Source organism: Hypanus sabinus, chromosome 11 (assembly GCF_030144855.1).
Source record: "Hypanus sabinus isolate sHypSab1 chromosome 11, sHypSab1.hap1, whole genome shotgun sequence".
Classification (NCBI taxonomy): Eukaryota; Metazoa; Chordata; class Chondrichthyes; order Myliobatiformes; family Dasyatidae; genus Hypanus; species Hypanus sabinus.
Window position 1 is genome coordinate 36,185,365 of NC_082716.1, and position 20,185 is coordinate 36,205,549.

At 37.9% G+C, this 20,185-nt stretch overlaps 1 protein-coding gene across 3 annotated transcripts in view; it reads left to right on the top strand.

Annotated features, from left to right (window-relative positions):
- Positions 1 to 20,185, top strand: part of ccdc24 (coiled-coil domain containing 24) — a 128,721-nt gene that overhangs the window by 100,912 nt on the left and 7,624 nt on the right. For all 3 annotated transcript variants that reach the window (XM_059984125.1, XM_059984123.1, XM_059984126.1), the window contains exons 6-8: positions 3,087 to 3,141; positions 19,409 to 19,478; positions 19,980 to 20,097. In XM_059984125.1, the coding sequence (XP_059840108.1) occupies positions 3,087 to 3,141; positions 19,409 to 19,478; positions 19,980 to 20,097 (243 nt within the window). The remainder of the gene's footprint in view (positions 1 to 3,086; positions 3,142 to 19,408; positions 19,479 to 19,979; positions 20,098 to 20,185) is intronic.

Sequence of the window (20,185 nt, forward strand, 5' to 3'; positions counted from 1 at the left end):
CCCACCTCTAATGGTGGGTTGTCCAGCCTGCAGTTTTCTTTTTCCTTTTTGCCTTTGCTACCCTCCCTAAACGTAAAAACATTACCCATCTTCCAGTTTTTAGGAAATTCCCCAGTGGCTAATGAAACAAATATCTTCACTAAGGCCTCCACAATTACCTCTTTAGCCTTCCACAAAGTCTGAGGATGCACTTGATCAAGCCCTGGAGATTTATCCACTAGCTATAAAACCTTTTGGCATTTTCCTTAACCTTATCTGCCAAATCCATCTCATACCTTCTTTGCCTCCCTAATTTCCTTCTAATTTTTAGTGGGAAAGTACTTGCTCAATCCTGATCTCTTATCCAATGTATAGTCCCTTTTGCTTGACCAGATCCTCAGTGTCTGAAAAGGTTCCTACCCTTGCATGTTTACTCTTTGTCCTAACAGGAACTTGCTGCTCCTGGACACTTGCTGTCATGCTCTTAAAAGCTTCCTTTTTGCCATCTGTCAGTTTGCTTTCAAACAGGCTCACCCATTCAACCTGTGCTAGATCTTGCCTAATTCCCCAAAATTAGATCTGCTCCAGTTTAGGACCCTAACCTATGGACCTGACATTTTTTCATCACTTTCTTAAAGCTAATAGAATTATGGTCACTAGAGCTAACAAATTGCTTCCTTACTGCTACTTCAGTTGCTTGCCCTGCCTTGTTCCTTAAGAGGAGGTCCATATAACAATTACAGCACAGAAACAGGCCATCTCAGCCCTTCTAGTCTGTGCCAAACGCTTACTCTCACCTAGTCCCACTGGCCCGCACTCAGCCCATAACCCTCCATTCAGGATGTTGCATCCACCACTGTAGGGCCTCTTTATATAGACTCTGGAAGCTTTCTTGAATAAACTTAACAAATTTCACCTTGGCCAGGCCCTTTATACCCTGGATGACCCTGTCAATACTGGGGAAAATAAAAAGCTTCCACTAATGCAACTACTCTTCTTACAACTTTGAGCAATTTTTCTTTGCATCTTTTCCTCCAGTTCCTGCTGACCATCAGAAGGTTTATAAAACAGCCCTGCCAGAATGAACCCATCTATTCTCACTGTGATGGCCCCAAGAATTTCATCTTTAATATTACTGTTATCAAGGCCACACCCCCCTCCTTACTTGCTTGTACCTCTGTTACTGTTGCGGCATTTTTTATCCTGGAGTACTGAGCTGTCAGTCCTAGCCTTCTTTCAGTCATGTTTCTGTTATGACTATAACATTCCCAGTTCTCAGAACCAATCAATGCTCTGAGCTTATATTCCTTCCCTGTTGAACCTCAAACATTGAAATAAATACAGTTTAACTAAGTATTCCATTCCCTGTTTCTACCATGTTCCTGCTTCCCACTCAGAGTCCCACTTCCTTTCCAAACTACTTTAAACCTGCTAGTAAACTCTAGCTCTAGTAAACTTTCCTGCAAGAATATTGATCCTCTCTGGTTCAAGTGCAATCTATCCCTTTTATGCAGACTACCTGTACCCAGAAGAAATCTGAGTAGTCCAAAAATATGAATTTCTGCCCACTGCACCAGCTCCTTAGCCATAAATTAATCTGATCTGTTCTTTCATTTCTGATTTCACTAGAACATTGCACCAATGTAATCGAGAGAAGGTTTCCCTCGAGTCCTGCTTCATAACATCACATTTCACTCCCTATACACATTCTGCAAGACCTCATCCTTTGTTCTACCAATGATATGGCTGAATTTTCTGGATCTTGGCACACAGGAGGCAGTACACTGTGTTTTTTTCAGAGAGATACAGCATGAAACAGGTTCTGTTGGTGCACCGAACTGTGCCGTGCAGCAACCCACCTATTTAACACTAGCCTAATCACAGGACAACTTACAATGACCAATTAACCTTCTAACCAGTACATCTTTGGTCTGTGGGAGGAAACCTACACACACACAGGAAGAATGTACAGACTTTCTTGCAGAGAATACTGGAATTCAACAATGCATCAAGCTGTAATAATGTTTCTGCTATGGTACTGTAGTGACCTGCATCTCTTCTGGTCACAGAATCTCCTGTCCTTGCCACTATCAAATCTCCTATCACTATCACCCTGTAAGACTACATCATTCCTCTCTGAACCATTCACAGTTCCAGAGACCTGGCTATTTCTACTAGCCGGTGAAAGAACTTCCCAGCACTATCTAAGGAGGTACAACTGTTAGTGAGGGGAATGGTCAGAGGCAAACCCTACCCCAACTGCTTACTCCTTTTGCTCTGGTGGTCACCTATTTATCCAAAACCCTGTACCTTAGTTGTGACTGCCTCAGTAATAATTCTCATCTGTGAGGTTCTCAGCCTCTTGGATGGTACTGAGTATATCCAACTCCATTTTCTTGACCTGGTCTGTCAGGAGCTGTGGCTGGATGTACTTCCCATAGGTGTGGTCATCAGGAGCACCATGACATTTCCTGACTTCCTATATTTTGTAGGAGAAGCATTTCACTACACTAGCTGCCATGCCGCCTACACTGAAACAAATACTGAGCATGAACAGTGTTTAAAAGAAAAGGAAACTCACAAGCAAACAGAGACTCACTTATTTTAAACTCTACTATGTGGAGCAACATTTTCAGGCTTTCTATTTGAGATTTTGTGATATTTATCTCTTTGGGCTTTTGTTCTTGATTAGTAAGGGCGTTCAAATGTTATGGGTTGAAAGCAGGAGAATGGGGTTGAGAAGGGAAATAAATCAGCCATGATAGAATGGCAGAGCAGAGTTGATGGGCCAAATGGCCTGATTCTGCTCCTATTATCATTGGTCTTGTGTTTTTTTTTTTGTCAACACCTGGGTGACAAAGATTGTAAAGGCATTATTTCTTTAGGTATGTGATTTAGAAGATTGAAGTGGTAAATCTACTGACAGAAATTTGATGGGATTTTGAGGGATATTTCATTTTAGTTACTATTTTTTAAAGGATTTGGACATCTATACTATATTCTGGAATAAGAACCTGAATGCTTCTGCTCTGGAAGCTAAGATGTTTGGGTATGGGTATTTCAAACTATTTATTTAAGCTTAATATATGTATCCATGTCTTCTATAGATCTATTTTACAAGAAGAATCCAAAATGTTGGAGAAATATACCCAGTTCTTACAGGTAAAGAGTTTTTGAAATCATCTGGTGCAATTAATTATTTACTTGCTTTATGGTTCTGATATTTGGCTCCAAGTTCACCTCTGAAATCTTGTTCACAAATATTTTATACATCTGAGTGCAGTCCCATTTATATTGCAGTGGAATTTTGAAATGGAATTTTCTGCATAAAATCCATATATTTAAAAATAAGTTTTCATTGAAGTGTTTGGATATATGTGTGCCATCAGTTACCTTCAAATGTGGTGTGACTATTTGCCTTCCAGTATTACTTTCCAAGCCCAGTACCCTGCACCTCACTTCACAAGGCAGGACCTGAAAATAACAATTAAGAACACAAGAAGATGGGTGGAGGAATAGGCCACAGGCCCCTTAAGCCTGTCACCCATTGCATATGACCACAGCTGATCCTATGCTGCGCTTCAACTCCTCTTTTGTGCTAATTCTTCAAAAGTCTCAATTCCATGATTCTTCAAATATTTATCTATCTCCACCTGAAGTATATCTAATCATCTGGCCTCCATCATCCTTGGGGCAGAGAAATCTAGAGATCCACTCCCCTCTGAGGGGCAAAAATTTCTATGATTTCAGTTTTACATGACCAGCCTTTTATTTTAGCTATACCCTTTTGTTTCTGACTCACCCACGAATGGAAGCATCTCAAAATCTGTCAAGTCCTCTTGGGATCTTTGTGTTTGATTAAAATCACCTCTCATTCTTTCAAACTCTTAAGGAATATAGACTCAATTTGTCTAGTGTTTCTAGATAGGATGATGCTCTCATCACAGAAATTAACCAGATGAATCTTGTTTGCACTACCACCAATGGAATTATATCCCCTTAATAAAGAAGACCAAAACTCTGTACAGTATTCCATGAGTGATGCTACCAACAGCTGTACAACTGTAATAAAAACTTTTTAATTTTACACTCTGCAATAAAGATCACCATGACATATTACATGGCTTGCCAGAAAATACGGATTTATCATGTATACATTTATGAGAAGTTAACTTCTGCTGTTGAAAATCATAAAACTAAAAGTTTTAAGAAATTTGAATGCAAATGACTGTTCAAACTAAGGGACTGTGACTCTGAAAGTTATAATTTTTCTTTTGGATCTTAAAGGCAGGAGAACTATCTTGGTGCCTTGGCCGCTATTTATCTCACAAAGGGTTGTAATGAGAGGAAATGGGTAACTAAAATGGCCAGTAGAGTGGATTCTGGTTAATTGGAACACATCAGGACCAATACGTTTGGGCCCAATTAAAACAGCTGCCCCAATTGCTAGTTTCATGGAGATACAGTCGACTGTGGTTAATTGGGCCATTGGTTAATTGGGGCAGCCACTTATTTGGAACAACTCTTAAAAAACAAAACCAATTTGAGAAAATAGCCAGGATTCCCTTCGTTCATTTGGGACACTACATCACTTTTTTTTAATACAATAATTTTATTCAGAAGAAAAAAAACAAGTTTTACAGAGTGCAACACATAGATACATCTCAACATAACTTGTGTACATTCGTATATTGTAATAAAATTGATCAAAATGTTATAGCATAACACATAGAAAGGTATACAACTCTGTAATCAAAAATTTAAAGATAAGTCATACATCATAAAATAAATTTTTTATATAAAAAAGTCAATCCCCTACCAACTACCAAAGAAAAAAGCTGATGGATGACAATGGATAATTAGAAAAAAAACATATTCACTTAAGAAGAGATAAAAATGTGCATAAAAGTCTGTGCACTGTTAAACTTTATAAATTGGAAAAGTAATTTAGGAAAGGTCCCCAGATATCATAAAAAGATTGTTTTGAATTTAAGACTGAGCAGCGGATCTTTTTAAAATTTAAATAAGACATGATATCACGTAGCCATTGAAGATGTGTAGGAAGGGTAGACTCCTTCCATTTAAGCAAGATTGCTCTTCTTGCTAAAAGAGAGGTAAAAACTAAAACCTGTAGATTAGGAGCATTTAAAGTTATATCTTCATTTGCAATAATACCAAACAAGGCAGTAAAGCGATTTGGGTCAAATTGGATCCTAAAAAGTTGAGAGAAGCTATGAAATACTTCCTGCCAAAACTTTTCAATTGTAGGGCAAAACCAGAACATATGAATTAAAGAGGCATCAGCAGAGTTGCATTTATTACAAAGTGGAGAAACATTCGGGTAAAAACTGGAGAACTTCTGTTTAGAAATGTAGGCTCTATGAACCACTTTAAATTGTAGAAGAGAATGACAAGCACAGAAAGGTGATTTATTAACCCATTTAAGAATTTTATTCCATCTATCATCAGAAATCTGATAATTTAGGTCATCCTCCCAAGCTTTTTTTATTTTATCTAACAAGTAGAATCAATCAACAAGTTATAGATACCAGTAATAGAACCATTAACAAAAGGTTTTAATTTTAAAAGATCATCCAGTAAATTTTTTATCAGGACCTATAGGAAAAGTAGATAATTGGAAACGTAGAAAATCTCTAATTTGAAGTTATCTATAAAAATGTGTTTTTGGGAGTGCAAATTTATTTGACAATTGGTCAAATGAAGCAAGAGATCCTGAGATAAACAGGTCCCAAAAACACTTAATACCTAGTTCATCCCAATCTTTAAAGACTTTATCAGTTATGGAAGGGATAAAAAAAATAATTAAGGAGAATGGGAGATGATAATGAAAAATTCGCTAAACCAAAAGATTTTCTAAATTGAGACCAGATCCTTAAAGTTTGCTTAACAGTTATGTTATCTGTTGTTTTATTTGCTGAAAAAGAAGAGTATGATCCAAGAAGAGAGACAATAGAGGAATTTTTTACAGAATTAACTTCTAAGGAGACCCATGATGAGCAATCTTTACGATAAATATAATAGGACCAGAAAGTAATATTCCTTATATTGGCAGCTCAATAGTAAAACCTAAAATTGGGTAGGGTTAGTCCACCCATCTCTTTATTTCTTTGTAAGTAAACTTTACTTAAATGAGCTTGTTTATTATTCCAAATATAAGAGGTTAAAATTGAATCTAAAGAATCAAAGTACATCTTACAAATAAAAATAGGTAAGGCCTGAAAAAGATATAAAAATTTAGGAAGAATCTTCATTTTACTCGAATTAATTTGGCTAATTAGGGATAAAGAAAGAGGGGACCATTTAGAAAGCGTCTTTTTCACATAATTCAATAAGGGGTTTAAGTTTTCTTTAAATAAATTATTGAAGTTTTTACTAATTGTTACACCTAGATATGTAAATTGACTTGTAACAACTTTGAACAGAAATTTGGCATTTGATGACATTAGTTCATTTAAAGGAAATAGCTCACTTTTATGTAGGATAAATAGCTCTCTTTTTATCCTGAAAAAGAACTAAACTGGGATATTAAAGAAAGAGCCAAAGGTAAAGAAGTTTCAGTGTTAGAGATAAAAAGTAAAATATCATCAGCGTATAATGAAATTTTATGAGACATACCTTCCCTTAGTATACCAGAAATGTCCTTAGATTCTCGAAGAGCTATTGCTAAGGGTTCTATAGCTAAAGCAAAAAGTAAAGGACTAAGAGGATAACCTTGTCTAGTTCCCTGCTGTAATTTAAAGGGCTTAGAAATTTGGGGGTTAGTAATAATCTGAGTGGTAGGAGACAAGTAGATTAACCCAACGAATAAAATTAGGCCCAAAATTAAACTTTTCTAAGGTCTTAAAAAGATAATTCCACTCAATCCTATCAAAGGCTTTTTCTGCATCTAAGGATAATATACACTCTGATATTTTTTTGGATGGTGAATATATCACACTCAATAACTGACATATATTAAAATGTGAGTAACGATTTTTAATAAATCCTGTCTACGTCATTTAATTGGGCGAAAATGTACTGGTCCTTGTGCTCCAATTAACCAGAATCCACTGTAGTTAAAAAGGTATTAAAAAAAAAGCCTAACTACTGTTTAACTGAGTAACAAATTATGTATTTAAATAAAATACAAATTAGAACACAACCAATACTACTGCAGTACTAGAACATGGTATTTCCTAATGGATGAAATCGGTAGAGAAATTCATCTGGTGTACACAGTCAGGTTCTTTTGATTGACTATAAATAAACAAAATCAGGGCATGTACCTAGTGCAGATAATGGACTGTCTTCATACAATGCTTTTGACAATCGCAACCTCCAAATTTTTGTTTTCATTGTAACGTTCAGAATGATTGTTAATACCTTCAAATTCTTTGTAATTCCTAACTTGTCGAAGTAGTGAAATCATTTCATTCTCACTCTTGGCATCTTGTATGTCTAAGCCTGATAGTTTAAAATCGCTATGAACAAATCAGTTCCGAGTTGTCTTGCTGCTTATTTCTCACCAATTATCAGTGACAAAAATCACTGCTTGTTTGAACACGAACACTCACGACTGATGCTATTTTAAAACTGTTCACTCTGAACACGGTGCAGTGTTTAACAGCCATTCAAGTGCACGCGATTGATGCTAGTTAGAAACTTCGGCAATATTCTCCTGTCCTAATTAAGAGGCATAGTGTCCCAAATAAACAAAGGGAATCCCTGCTGTTTTTTTTTATTAGTTTTTCCTTCTTTAATAGTTCTCCAAAATAAGTGACTGTCCAATTAACCAATGGCCCAATTCAGTGGAATCCACTGTACTTATATCTGAGCCAAGGACTGGAGGCCTTGAGGTAGCCTGTCCTGGGGTTGGAAGCTTGTTTGTGTTTGTGAGTGGGTGGGTGGGAGGTTGAGAGAAGGGTTTGTTTGTTGCTGTTGTTTTCTTTTGCTGTTCTTGCTGCCATTGGTGTTCTGCAGAACCTTGTGGGCATGTTATATTGGGGTCGGAACATGTGGCAGTATTTGTGGGCTATCCTAGGGCATCCTTGAGCGTATTGGTTGTTAATGCAAAAGAACATTTCACTGTGTGTTTCAACGTGCTCATGATAAATGAACCTGCATTTGAATAGCATGATCAAAGCCTGGCTCCAATTGTTGCAAATAACCTACTTTTCTCAAGTTAGGGTCTTTGCAAAGAATATTGTGTTTGAATTTATCATTTCCGGCATTGATTTACAATTTGTCCAAGAAGTAAGTAGTGAGGTATTGGAGCTGGAAGGCTAGACCCCGTAGCTAAATGTCTTTCCAGTACTTCATAGGGCAGAAGGAACAAAAACAATTCCTCACTAGATTCCTCTCCTTCAATCAAAGCAGATCATATGCCTCCACCCAGCTCCACAAATGGATTATACCTCATATTGCACCTTCAATTTTTATATCCAATCCCCACCCCTGCAGACCAATACTTTTTCATCACATAACCGTAAGCCAAACACCGCACATCATCAAAAACACACTATCCCTACCGTGAAGCATGGTGATGACTGCATCATGCTGTGGGGATGCTTCAATGCAGAAGGCCCTGGAAGACTTGTGAAGGTAGAGGGTAAAATGAATGCAGCAAAACACAGGGAAATTCTGGAGGAAAACCTGATGCAATCTGCAAGAGAACTGCAACTTGGGAGAAGATCTGTTTTCCAGCAAGATAGTGACCACAAGCATAAGCCCAAAGCTACACAAGAATGGCTTAAAGACAACAAAGTTAATGTCCTAGAGTGTCCAGACCTCAATCCAATTGAGAATTTCTGACTGGACTTTATAAGGGCTGTTCACTCACAATCCCTATGCAATCTGACAGCTTGAGCAGTTTTGTAAAAAAGAATCAGAAAAAATGCAGTGTCCAGATGTGCAAAGCAGATAGAGACTTATCCACACAGACTCAAGGCTGTAATTGCTGCCAAAGGTGCATATACTAAATACAGATATGAAGGGGGTGATGACAAAATCTATTATTTTGTTTAATAATCATTATAAATTTAGACTAAGTTGTAAAAATTCGTTTTCACTTTGACACAGAAGTCTTTTCTTTTGCTTAGTGTCAAAAAAGTCAAATTAAATTCACTGTGATTCAATGTTGTAAAACAATAAAACATGAAAAATTCCAAGGAGTTGAATACTTTTTATAAGTATTGTATGTTGTCTAACTATAAAATGCAGGTCCAACTTGATTCCATGAACTTTTAGATTTTGTATTCAGAATTTATTTCTAAGTACATGCATTCAGACTTGAGTATATATCAATGTTTTCAGAAATGCAATAAATGGAGAATATAGTATTAGCAGACCAGGAAGACTGTTGAAATGGGTATATGTGTGGTAGAAGAAAATTTAGCAAAGAATGAGGCGAATAATATGAATCAAATAGTACACTTTTAAGTAAGTCCATCCATCTGGAGTTTATGTTCACATCTTCAGCTGCAAGACAAGTTAATAAGGCTGTTAGGTTCATAGAGTTATGCAGCATCGAAACATTCTTTGGTCTAACTGGTCCTTTCCAATCAGGATGCCCCCAGGCTTCAAGGAACCACCATCATTCAGGTGCCCAAGGGAGTGACAGTAACCTGCCACAATGACTTACAACCCAGTGGCACTGACCTTAATAATAATGGAGTGTTTTGAGAAGCTGGTTATGAATTGAATTAAATCCCATTTTCCAGCTTCATTGGACCCTTTCCAGTTTGTTTATTGTTCAAGTTGGTCCACTGATGATGCCATGGCCTCTGCAAATGTTGCCTCACATGCCAAAATGGTGCTTATTGATTTCAGCTGGTCGTTTAATATGATCATCCCTCAGAAGCTGGTGGGTACACTGTCCTCATTGGGTCACAATACCTCTCTCTGTAACCGGATCCTGAGCTTCTTGACAGAAAGGCCACTGTCAGTCCGTGTTGGTAGAAATATCTTTAGCTCAATTGCGATGAGCACCAGCGCCAGGGCTGTGTCCTTAGCCTGCTGCTGTTCACATGCTGACAAGTAACTGCATTGCTAGATCCAGTTCAAAACAAATCATTAAGTTCACTGATGACACAACAGTAGTTGGCTTTGTCAACAACACCAACAGGATGGTGTACAGAGAGGAGGTAGAGCAGCTGGTAGAATGGTGTAAGCACACAACTTGAGTCTCAACTTGGAGAAGACCAAAAAGATGATTGTGGATTTTAGGAAGGTGCAGGCTGACTGCACCTCACTGAACATACAAAGCTCCTCAGTGGAGAGAGTTAGAGCACCAAGTTTCCTGAGAGCACAAAATGGATTATCTCATCTTGTCCTTCAACACCGCCTCTTTGGTCAAGAAAGCAACAAGCGTATCCACTTCCTGAGGAGATTGAAGTGAGTGAGGCTGCCCTCTCCCCCATTTCAACTAATTTTTACAGGAACACAATTGAGCTGGTCCTGACCAGCTGCATAACCATCTGGTATGGGAATTGCAAGTCCCTACAAAGGATGCGAGAGCTGCTGACAGTATCATTGCTGTCTCTCTTCTATCCATGAAAGAGATTTATCAGGAACACTGCACATGCAAGGCCCTTAGCATTGTCAATGATCCCTCCCATCTATCTAACATTCTTTTTGACACCCTACCATAAAGCAGGAGTTACTGAAACCCCTGGCACCACGTATGAATTTCATCATACAGTTATTGAAGTCCCAGAAGTGTTATACTATTTACTTTTTAACTTGTATATACACTTTCTTATTTGTTGATTTATTTGTGGTAATACTTTATGTTGTGTGTGTGTGTGGGTTATATGTACTGCATTGTGCACCTTGATCCAGAGGAAGGTTGTTTGGTGGTATATATCTGTACAGTTGAATGAAAATAAACTGTACTTGAACAACTGCAGCAAGTTCCATTTGCCCACATTTGGCCCATATTGTTCTAAACCGTTACTATCCATGTTTCTGTTCAGCTGTCTTTTAGAAGTTGTTAATGTACCTGCCTCAACTGCAATTTGGTAGCTCATTCCATACACATACCACCCTCTGTTTTTTTTTAATTTGCCATTTAGGTTCCTATTAAATCCTTCCTCTCACTTTAAACCTATGCCTGCTAGTTCTTGATGCCCCAACCTTTCAAAAAAGACTGAGTGCATTCTCCCATCTATGCCCCTCAAGGTTTTATATAGGAAATGGGGTCAGATAGGCCCCAACTGAGTCATGACAAGAAAATATATCTATCAGTCTTTCTGGTTATACCCATTCTCTAATGACAGCCCATTTTATATATGATCAGCTCTCAGCTTTACATCTCAGAAATTAGACCCAAGATGGAGAATTTTGCACAGATGAAGGGCTCGTTCTTCAGCAAGGGTGGTAAGAGTTGTGAAGGAGATTTTCTATGTTGGTTTCAAGAACGTATGTTGAATAACCATTGTACTTGCTGCAGTAAGTGAATCAAATTATGTTATATTCCTCATGGACAGACTGTTTTTACATTACTCCTATCTGCCTAACACTTTGCAGTCAATCATGTCACCATCACTGAAAATCCAGCAAATGAGGAGGAAAATTCCTGTGGGCATCAGAACCCATGCTTCATATCACTGGCTTGAAATTTCCCAAACCAAAATAAAATGCATTTACACAGTGCTTTTGACTTCTGAAGTTGTTTTATGGAAGTGCTTTCAAATAAAAATTTGATAAACGTCAGAGCAATGTGGTCCACAAAATAGGGAAGTGGATTAAAAAGGCATTAGCAGGACTCAGAGCCTCAACAGTTAAAGGCATGACTTTCGGTGATGGAACAGTTAGACTAGAGGAGCAAAGATATGATTGGCTGGAGGAATTGAATTTATTTAAATCTTACATCCATCCCACGGCGTAAGGGAGTAAAAATCTTTGTGTTATGACTCCATTGCAATGTACAGACATGTGAATTGTTAAGTCTAATGGTTTGTAGAAAGAAGCTGTCCTGTAGCTTGTGGTCCTGGCTTTAACACTGCGGTATCATTAGCCAGACAGAAGCAGGTGAAGCAGTTTATGGTTGGGGTGACTGGTGTCCTGATGATCTTCCAGGCCTTCTTTATGTATCTGCTGCTGTAAATGTCCTCAATGGAGGGAAGTTCACAACCACAGATGCACTGGACTGTCTGTACCACTCTCTGCGGTGCCTAGCAATCAAGGTTGGTGCAGTTCCTGTACCAGGTGGTGATACAGCCAGTCAGGGTTCTCCTGTAGAAGGTTTTGATGATTTGGGGACTTTGGGAGTACCAAGATGCAGAGGATTTGGGGACGTTATTAAGATGAGGTAATTTTAAGATGGTTAGACCAGTATATGTACTGTTGCATCTACTTCCTTGTTCAACAGCTGAGTTCTGTGATACCCTTTGTATTACTGTTCTTGACTTTTTCTGTAGACACCTTAGCCTTATAAGTAATCCGATTTTGTATGCTTGTGGGAAGATTACAGTATTCCTGTTCATTCAGATGATAAATTTATAGGATTAACTGTAGTACTTTCCAATCTTGCGCCTTGAACAGTTGATTTAAATATTGGACTGTAAAGTCCATTATTTGAGTAGTAAACTGGTTGATGTTGATCTTTTAAAATTACGAGCCTCTAAAAGACCACAGTGGAGTTGCAAGCAATAGGGACTTCAAAGAATCCCTTTACGCTTGGAATTGGGTCTATCCAGCCAATGGTGTGTGTTCATGTCAGACATATATTCATATAAACAATGCATTTGAGTCTATCTGAATCCGTTTATTAGAAGGCAGGAATCTACCACTTTTTTCAGTTCTGAGTTCCTAACAGAGTAATTTCAAATAGGTAAGTATTAATTCTTTCAATTTCTTTATTAAATTCCATGATTACATTTATTGAGTGACTAGTCAGAGATCAGGATATATCTCTCTGTACTCACTGGACTTTTGAAGAATAAGGGGGTGATCTCATTGAAACCTATCCAACATTGAACGGCCTAGATAGAGCATAAGACTATAATATTGATGCACCATCAATAACTCGCTCTGAGACGTAAAGGCAAGATATCGGGTTTTATTGACTGGAAGAAGGAACAAGCAGTGAGTGACCACCATACTACATCCTGGAGACTGAGGCTGGGCCCAGGCCTTGATCGCCTTTATACAGGGGTCTGTGGGAGGAGCCACAGGAGCATTCAGCGGGGGGCGTGTCCAGACAGGTATATGTAGTTCACCACAAATATGTAGGAGCAGAATCAGGCCAACTGCTTCATCGAGTCAGTTCCACCATTCTGTCATGACTGATATATTATCTCTTGCAACTCTATTCTCCTTTTTTCTCCTGATAACTTCTGGCATCTTGACTAATAGAGAACTTATCAATCTTTACTTTAAATATATCCAATAATTTGGCCTTCATAGACATCTGTGGAAATGAATTCCAGATTCATCACTCTCTGGTTAAAGAATTTCCTCCTCATCTCTGTTCTAAATAGACATCCCTCTAATATGAGGCTCTGCCCTCAGGTCCTAAACTGCTCCCCCATCTCCCCTATAGGAAACATTCTTTCCACATCCGTTCTATCTAGGCCTTTCAATGTTTGATGGTTCTCATTGAGATCCTCCCTTATTCTTCTAAACTCCAGTGAGTACAGGCCCAGGGCCATGAAAAGCTTGTTGTATGTTCTTAAATAAGTGGCCCAAAACTACTTGTGATACTCCAAGTGCAATCTGACAAATGCCTTATAAAGTTTCAGCATGACATCTTTCCTTTGAATCTGATGTAAAGAAAGTCAACTTTCCTGCGTTCAACAAAATTCTTGGTCAACTACTCAAAAAAACTCAATTAAATTCACAAGACTTGATCTCCTATGAACAAAGCCATTCCAACTATTCTTTATCAATACCTACTTTATCAAATGTAAATAAATCCTGTCCTTCACAGTCCCTTCCAATGACTTTCCCATTGCTGATGCAAGGCTCACTATCTGTAGTTACCTTGTTTATTCAAAATGCCCTTCTTAAAGAAAGGCACAAGATTAGCTATGCTTCTGTCTTCCAGTACCTCACCTGTGGCTGAAGAAAATACAACATAAAACTTCCAGCAGCTCGTCCTTCATAATGTTGATTTGCTCTAGGATATCAATGTTTCCTGCCCTGAGCTCAGAAAAGAATTATTCAAGTAAGGCCTTGCCCTGTGTGGTGCCTCAGGAAATACTATTTTTTCTAACTTAGTTGTATTTGAAACTTGGATTTACAGATCTCAGTTCCTTCAACCAAATCAATGATACACCTGGCAAAAAAGTTAAGTTTATTTTTGTTCACTCTTTTATGTTCCCATCTTCAACATAATATTGGGACCAGTTACATCATACCCTCTCCTCCCATCACCTAATTTATACAGAGACTTCACAGCTCCTTGGTCCGCTCTTCTGCCTCCAGCCACTAGGCCTTGTTCCATGCAACCTGAAGAGGTGAATCTTTGAATCTGCCCCCCACCCCATCCCATCATCCTGGGACACAAACAGTGATTCCAGGTGAAGCTGCGATTAACTTGTACTTCTTCCAATCTAGATACTGGGCCTGGTGTCACAGTGTGCCCCCGACCAGACTAGAGTAACCAAATGCAGATTGGGTGATCACATTCTCACTTTCTCAATCCTGCTCTTATTCAGCTGAGGCCTCTTCTACTGGCATAGTGAGCCCCAATGTAAATGAAAAAGATACTGTCTACTCTATCTATGCCTCTCATAATCTTATAAACCTGTATCAGAACTCCCTTCAGCCTCTGCTGCTGTAGAGAAAACAACCCAAGGGTGTCCAACCTTTCATGATGACACAATTCCTCTAATCTGGGCAGCATCCTGGTAAACCTCTTATGCACCCTCTCCAAAGCCCTGACATTCTTCCTGTAATGGGGTGACCAGGCTGTATTCAATACTCCAGATGCAGCCTAATTAGAGTGTTATAAAACTGCAGCATAACTGTCTGACTTATGGCTGAAATGCCAGAGCAAAAAAAACTGCAGTGACTCAAGGAGAAAATCCCTCACCATCTTGTTCGGGCAACCAATGATAAGTTTTGTTTTGCCAACACCAAACGTAACACAAGAGCAACTGTTAACAAAAAGTCGATAATGGACCCTGAAACAGCTATTAAATACAGTCACTGTCATTCAGCCAAGTTTTGTATTCCTAATCACCATTCTGTTGCTAGTTCATGAATGCATTTCTCATCTTATACTCAGGAAATAATCTAGAAAACAGACAGGAAACAAAATATTTTAAATTATTTGTACCTGAAAACTGCTGACATTGCAATATTACAGTTAATTGAATGTGGTATTTAATCAAATCTTGTCTTTAAATACCAAACCAAAACATAGGATGTAGATTTCTAATAGAAAAAAAGTTTACTCTCGAAATACAGTACATTACCCAGGCTCAAAAAATATTCAAATAGCTGGAATTAACTTATTTATCTCTCTCCCATATTTGTTTAGAGTAATAATTGACTAATATTTCTAGTACCACATATTCTTTAAAAAAAACAATTTTGCTTCCTTTCAAGCCAAAAAATCACACTTTTTTTCTCATAATTATCTCCAGACACTATGAATTACTCTTGCTCTATTCAAAGATGTGTCCCGGATTTAAATCTTGCTGACCAAAATTGAATACTAATTTCAGAGTATAGCTTCAAAATACAGTGTAACTCAAACAACATACAGTTTTAACATAGCATCCTATAGGTCAGTATTAAGCAATATATTTGTCTTAGATTGTTATTCAAAGACTGGACTTGTTGCTATTTGAGCTCTTTTCCTTATTGATGTATGTGGCAAATGTGAGTAAAGCTTCAGCAGAGTTCATAATTTCCATGTGGTGCCATTATAAAACTCACTAATGTGGTAAATTTTTATAGTCATCACATATTTGAGAATCACTAAATTGTGTTCCATCACAGATTTTAAATATTCTTTTTTTGAACTCGGAACTTCAGCAGCTCCATCTTGTCATTCCAGCTTATGTACAGAAACAAATAAATAAAACACAGAAATAAATTAAAAAATTAAATGGTAGGTAAAAATAGATAGAAAATGGTAACCCCATTTTCTCTAGCTAATGCCACTTTTGACACTGTCAGACACCAAGATCTCCTGGAAATGCTTCAAGATCTTGACATAGATGGGAAAGATGTAGGTTTCTTAAGACACTTATACTGGGACCAGACAGCATCCATCAGAATAGAAAGAGAAATGAATGAGTATGTGAAAGAGATCAGTCAGGCAAGGTTGTGTCTTTTCACCTGACTTATTCAACCTGTATAGTGAAAACATCTTAGAAGTATCAAAGACATCAAAGGACTCACAATTGGAGGCCATAATATAAATAACATCAGATATGCTGATGACATCATACAAATAGCTGACTCAGAAACGAAACTTCAAGAACTACTCACTATAGTGGCAGCAGAAAGTAATCACAGAGACCTCTCAATCAACACCAAGAAGACAGAAAGCATGGTCATCTCCAGAAAGTCAAATAAGCCACAATGTATGATCAAGATTGGAAATACAAACATCAAGCAAGTCAACAAATTCAGATATCTTGGCAGCCAAGTAACAAGTGATGGCAGGTGCGACACAGATATCAAATATAGAATAGGCTTTCCAGAAATTTAAGTCATACTAACAGCCAGAAAGATGAGCATGTACACTAAAAACAGAATACTGCAGTACTACATTTATTCCATCCTGACTTATGAAAGTGAATGCTGGACCATTTCCCCAGCAATGGAAAGGAGACTAGAAGCAGCTGAATTATGGTTCTACAGGAGAATGTTGAAAATATGGACTACACACACATCAAATGAAGAAGTTCTCAGAAGAGCCCAAGCAGTTATATCACTCATACCAACAATAAGTGAAAGACAACTCAAATTCCTAAGACACATTATGCAGAAAGATAAACTAGAAAAATTCATACTCTCTGGAAAGATCGAGGGGAGCAAACCTAAAGGAAGACCTCCTCTTATGTATATCAAAAGCCCAGCCAGGTGGCTACACATCGAGGAAATGGAAGTCTTCCAAAGAACAAGGGATAGATCTGTATGGAAAACCATGGTCACCAATGTCCGCATTGGATATGGTACCTAGACAGACAAATGCCAAATCTATTTCTTGATGTACTGGATGAAAGTTTTGATATTTAAGTAAAAATATACTGTGGATTTTAGAGCTTTACTAGCTCACCAATTGAGGTAATAGGCAATATTCCAATTAAATACCCCCTTATAATATAAATGTTCAAGTCCTATGGTTTCTTTTTCTACAGTCTAATCCACAGGAAATGGCTCGAGCAATGGCAGCTGATAGCTGTCTGTCTCTTAGGGTAACAGTTTGCTTTCTTACAGAACTTATTGGCTACAACAATGATTTTATTGCTCCTGTGATGTCAGTTATTCATGACTGTGGTAATATTCTGAGCATCCTGAAAACTTGTACACCCCTGATACAGACAGACATACTTTATTGATCCCAAGGGAAATTGGGTTTCGTTACAGTTACACTAACCAAGAATAGTGTAGAAATATAGCAATATAAACCCATAAATAATCAAATAATAAGAAGTAAATTATTCCAAATGGAAATAAGTCCAGGACCAGCTCAGGGTGTCTGACACTCCTAGGGAGCAGTTGTATAGTTTGATGGCCACAGGCAGGAATGGCTTCCTATGACACTCACCGTTGCATCTTGGTGGAATGAGTCTCTGTACTCCTGTGCCTAACCAGTACATTATGGAGTGGATGGGAGACATTGTTCAAGATGGCGTGCAACTTGGACAGCATCCTCGTTTCAGACACCACCGTCAGAGAGTCCAGTTCCACCCCCACAACATCACTGGCCTTACAAATGAGTTTGTTGATTCTGTTGGTGTCTGCTACCCCCAGCCTGCTGCCCCAGCACACAACAGCAAACATGATAGCACTGGCCACCACAGACTCGTAGTCTGCAATTTTTATTTCAGATCTTCAGGACATAATAGTTTTATGAAAGTAAAATAATACAAACTCAAAATGAAATGCTGAAGTTACAAGAACAGAAGAGGTAGAAATAAGAGTTTGAGAATGTGGCAGCGTCACTAGACACGTAAGAGGTAATTGGTTCAGAAGTATTGTAATAGTGAAGAAGCTGATTTTGAGTCTGGTCGTTCCTGTTTCCAAGTTCATGTATATTCTCTCGGAAGGTAAAAGAAAGAAAAGGGAATGTCTAGGAAGGCAGGCATCCTTGATGATACTATTAACGTTTTATTTTTATTTGAATGCGCTAATTTTAGTCTTATGCATCAAAAAATGGATTGGGACACCACAGAAAACATGGAAGCATTAGCTCTTGAGGATGGCGGCTAAATTCTCTTCCTCTTCCAAATTTCATCTTTTAATTAATGATACTTCCTAGCAAATATATTTTTCTGATGATAATGGATGAACCTTTCCTCTAAAAGATGAAGATTAAATGTTAAGGGGAATTGAAAAGTATGGATACTTGGTTCCTTCAACAATGTTTAAGCAGTAGTTGTATACATATAGGTATTCACTCAGCTGATCCCAGTTTCAGTACTGCTGTGTTCCTTTGCATATGTGCTGATCCCAAAAGTTATTGATTTTTATCTTTGGAAAATCAGGGCCATAATATATGTAGTTATAAATGAGAAACTTCAGGGAGAGAAAATAAGCATTGTACATTAAGGAAGTTTTGCAAGTGGTTTGTAAATATGATTATAATTGTTTTATTTGTGGAGCATTTTTGTTTCTGTATTGTGAATGGCTACTTTACCTTCTTAGTAAAGATCAGACTAATTCAATTCCCGAATTAGGGGAGATCTGCCAAATGTCTGGTGAGGTTCTTGTTTCTTTTTCTCAAATGCTCATTAACCCTAATTGCTGTTTATTTTTCACCTGCTAGAGCATTCCATTTTAGGAGGCAAATCATAATAAAGCTAATAGAGGATAAATTAATTGGTGTGTTCATGGAAACCCAGCAGTTGAAATTACTTAGCTATAGATAATTTCTGCTAAACTAATTATGGCCTTCAACCAACTTCCCCATAGTAATAGCTATTAGCAACATGGGGGAAAAGTAGTGAAAGCTCACAGTGTCTTTCACAGAAAAGAAAAATAATCTCTTGAACTTTTGGGGTTATTTTACAAGTTCAATAATGTTCCACTGGTAAGTATAATTGTGAATGAAGAAAGAATAATTGTACAGTGAAATAAAAAGGAAGTAACTGAGCTGTGAACCACAAAAGTACTTTCAAAATTCAAATGTTATCTAATTTAGCATTCAATGCTTCTTGTTATTTTAGAATGAATATGAGAAGGAGGAACTTGCTTTAAAATGTGTTAGTAGCAGAACCTTAATCCTGTTTTGTGATATCTGCAGGAGTGTTTAGAAGAAGAACATAACCGCAGCTTGGAGCCCAAGATACAAATAGCAGTACCATCAATTGCAGGTATGAGATTCATGCTTTAACCTGTACTGGCAAATATCAATATATACATTAACAAAATATACCACAGTCTTTGTGAACAATGATATACTGTATTATGTGTGCAAGGATGATCCTATAATGATATGGTTCTAATTTAAGTACATACTTAATAAGGTTAATGTGGTATCTTGTATCATCGTATCCTTTAAAATTTATATACATTTATGCAAATTGAGTGACTTTCGATTCCATCCATACTCTTCCCTAGTATAACTTATTCTAGAGTAAGCTCTGTGTTTCAGAATGCTGGTGGAAGGCAGCAGGCCAGGCAGCATCTATAGGGAAGAATGACGAAGGGTCTCGGCCCGAAACGTCAACAGCGCTTCTCCCTATAGATGCTGCCTGGCCTGCTGCATTCCACCAGCATTTTGTGTGTGTTGCTTGAATTTCCAGCATCTGCAGATTTCCTCGTGTCTGTGTTTCAGATTGTTTTTACAGCTTCAGTTTTTTTTTCATCTTCAGAACTGCGAGAGGAACGGAAAATATTAGAACAGGACCTGCAGTTGTCACCAACTTCAATACAAAGTCTGGTGCAAGTTCACAAACCATCTGGGTACAGATCCTCCTCGAGATCCTGTGGGTAAGATGCATTCAGGTCTCTGCGTATTGCTCCTTTGAATATTGTTGAGAAGGCGGGCTCGGTCACCAGTGCTGTAGTTGATGTACCT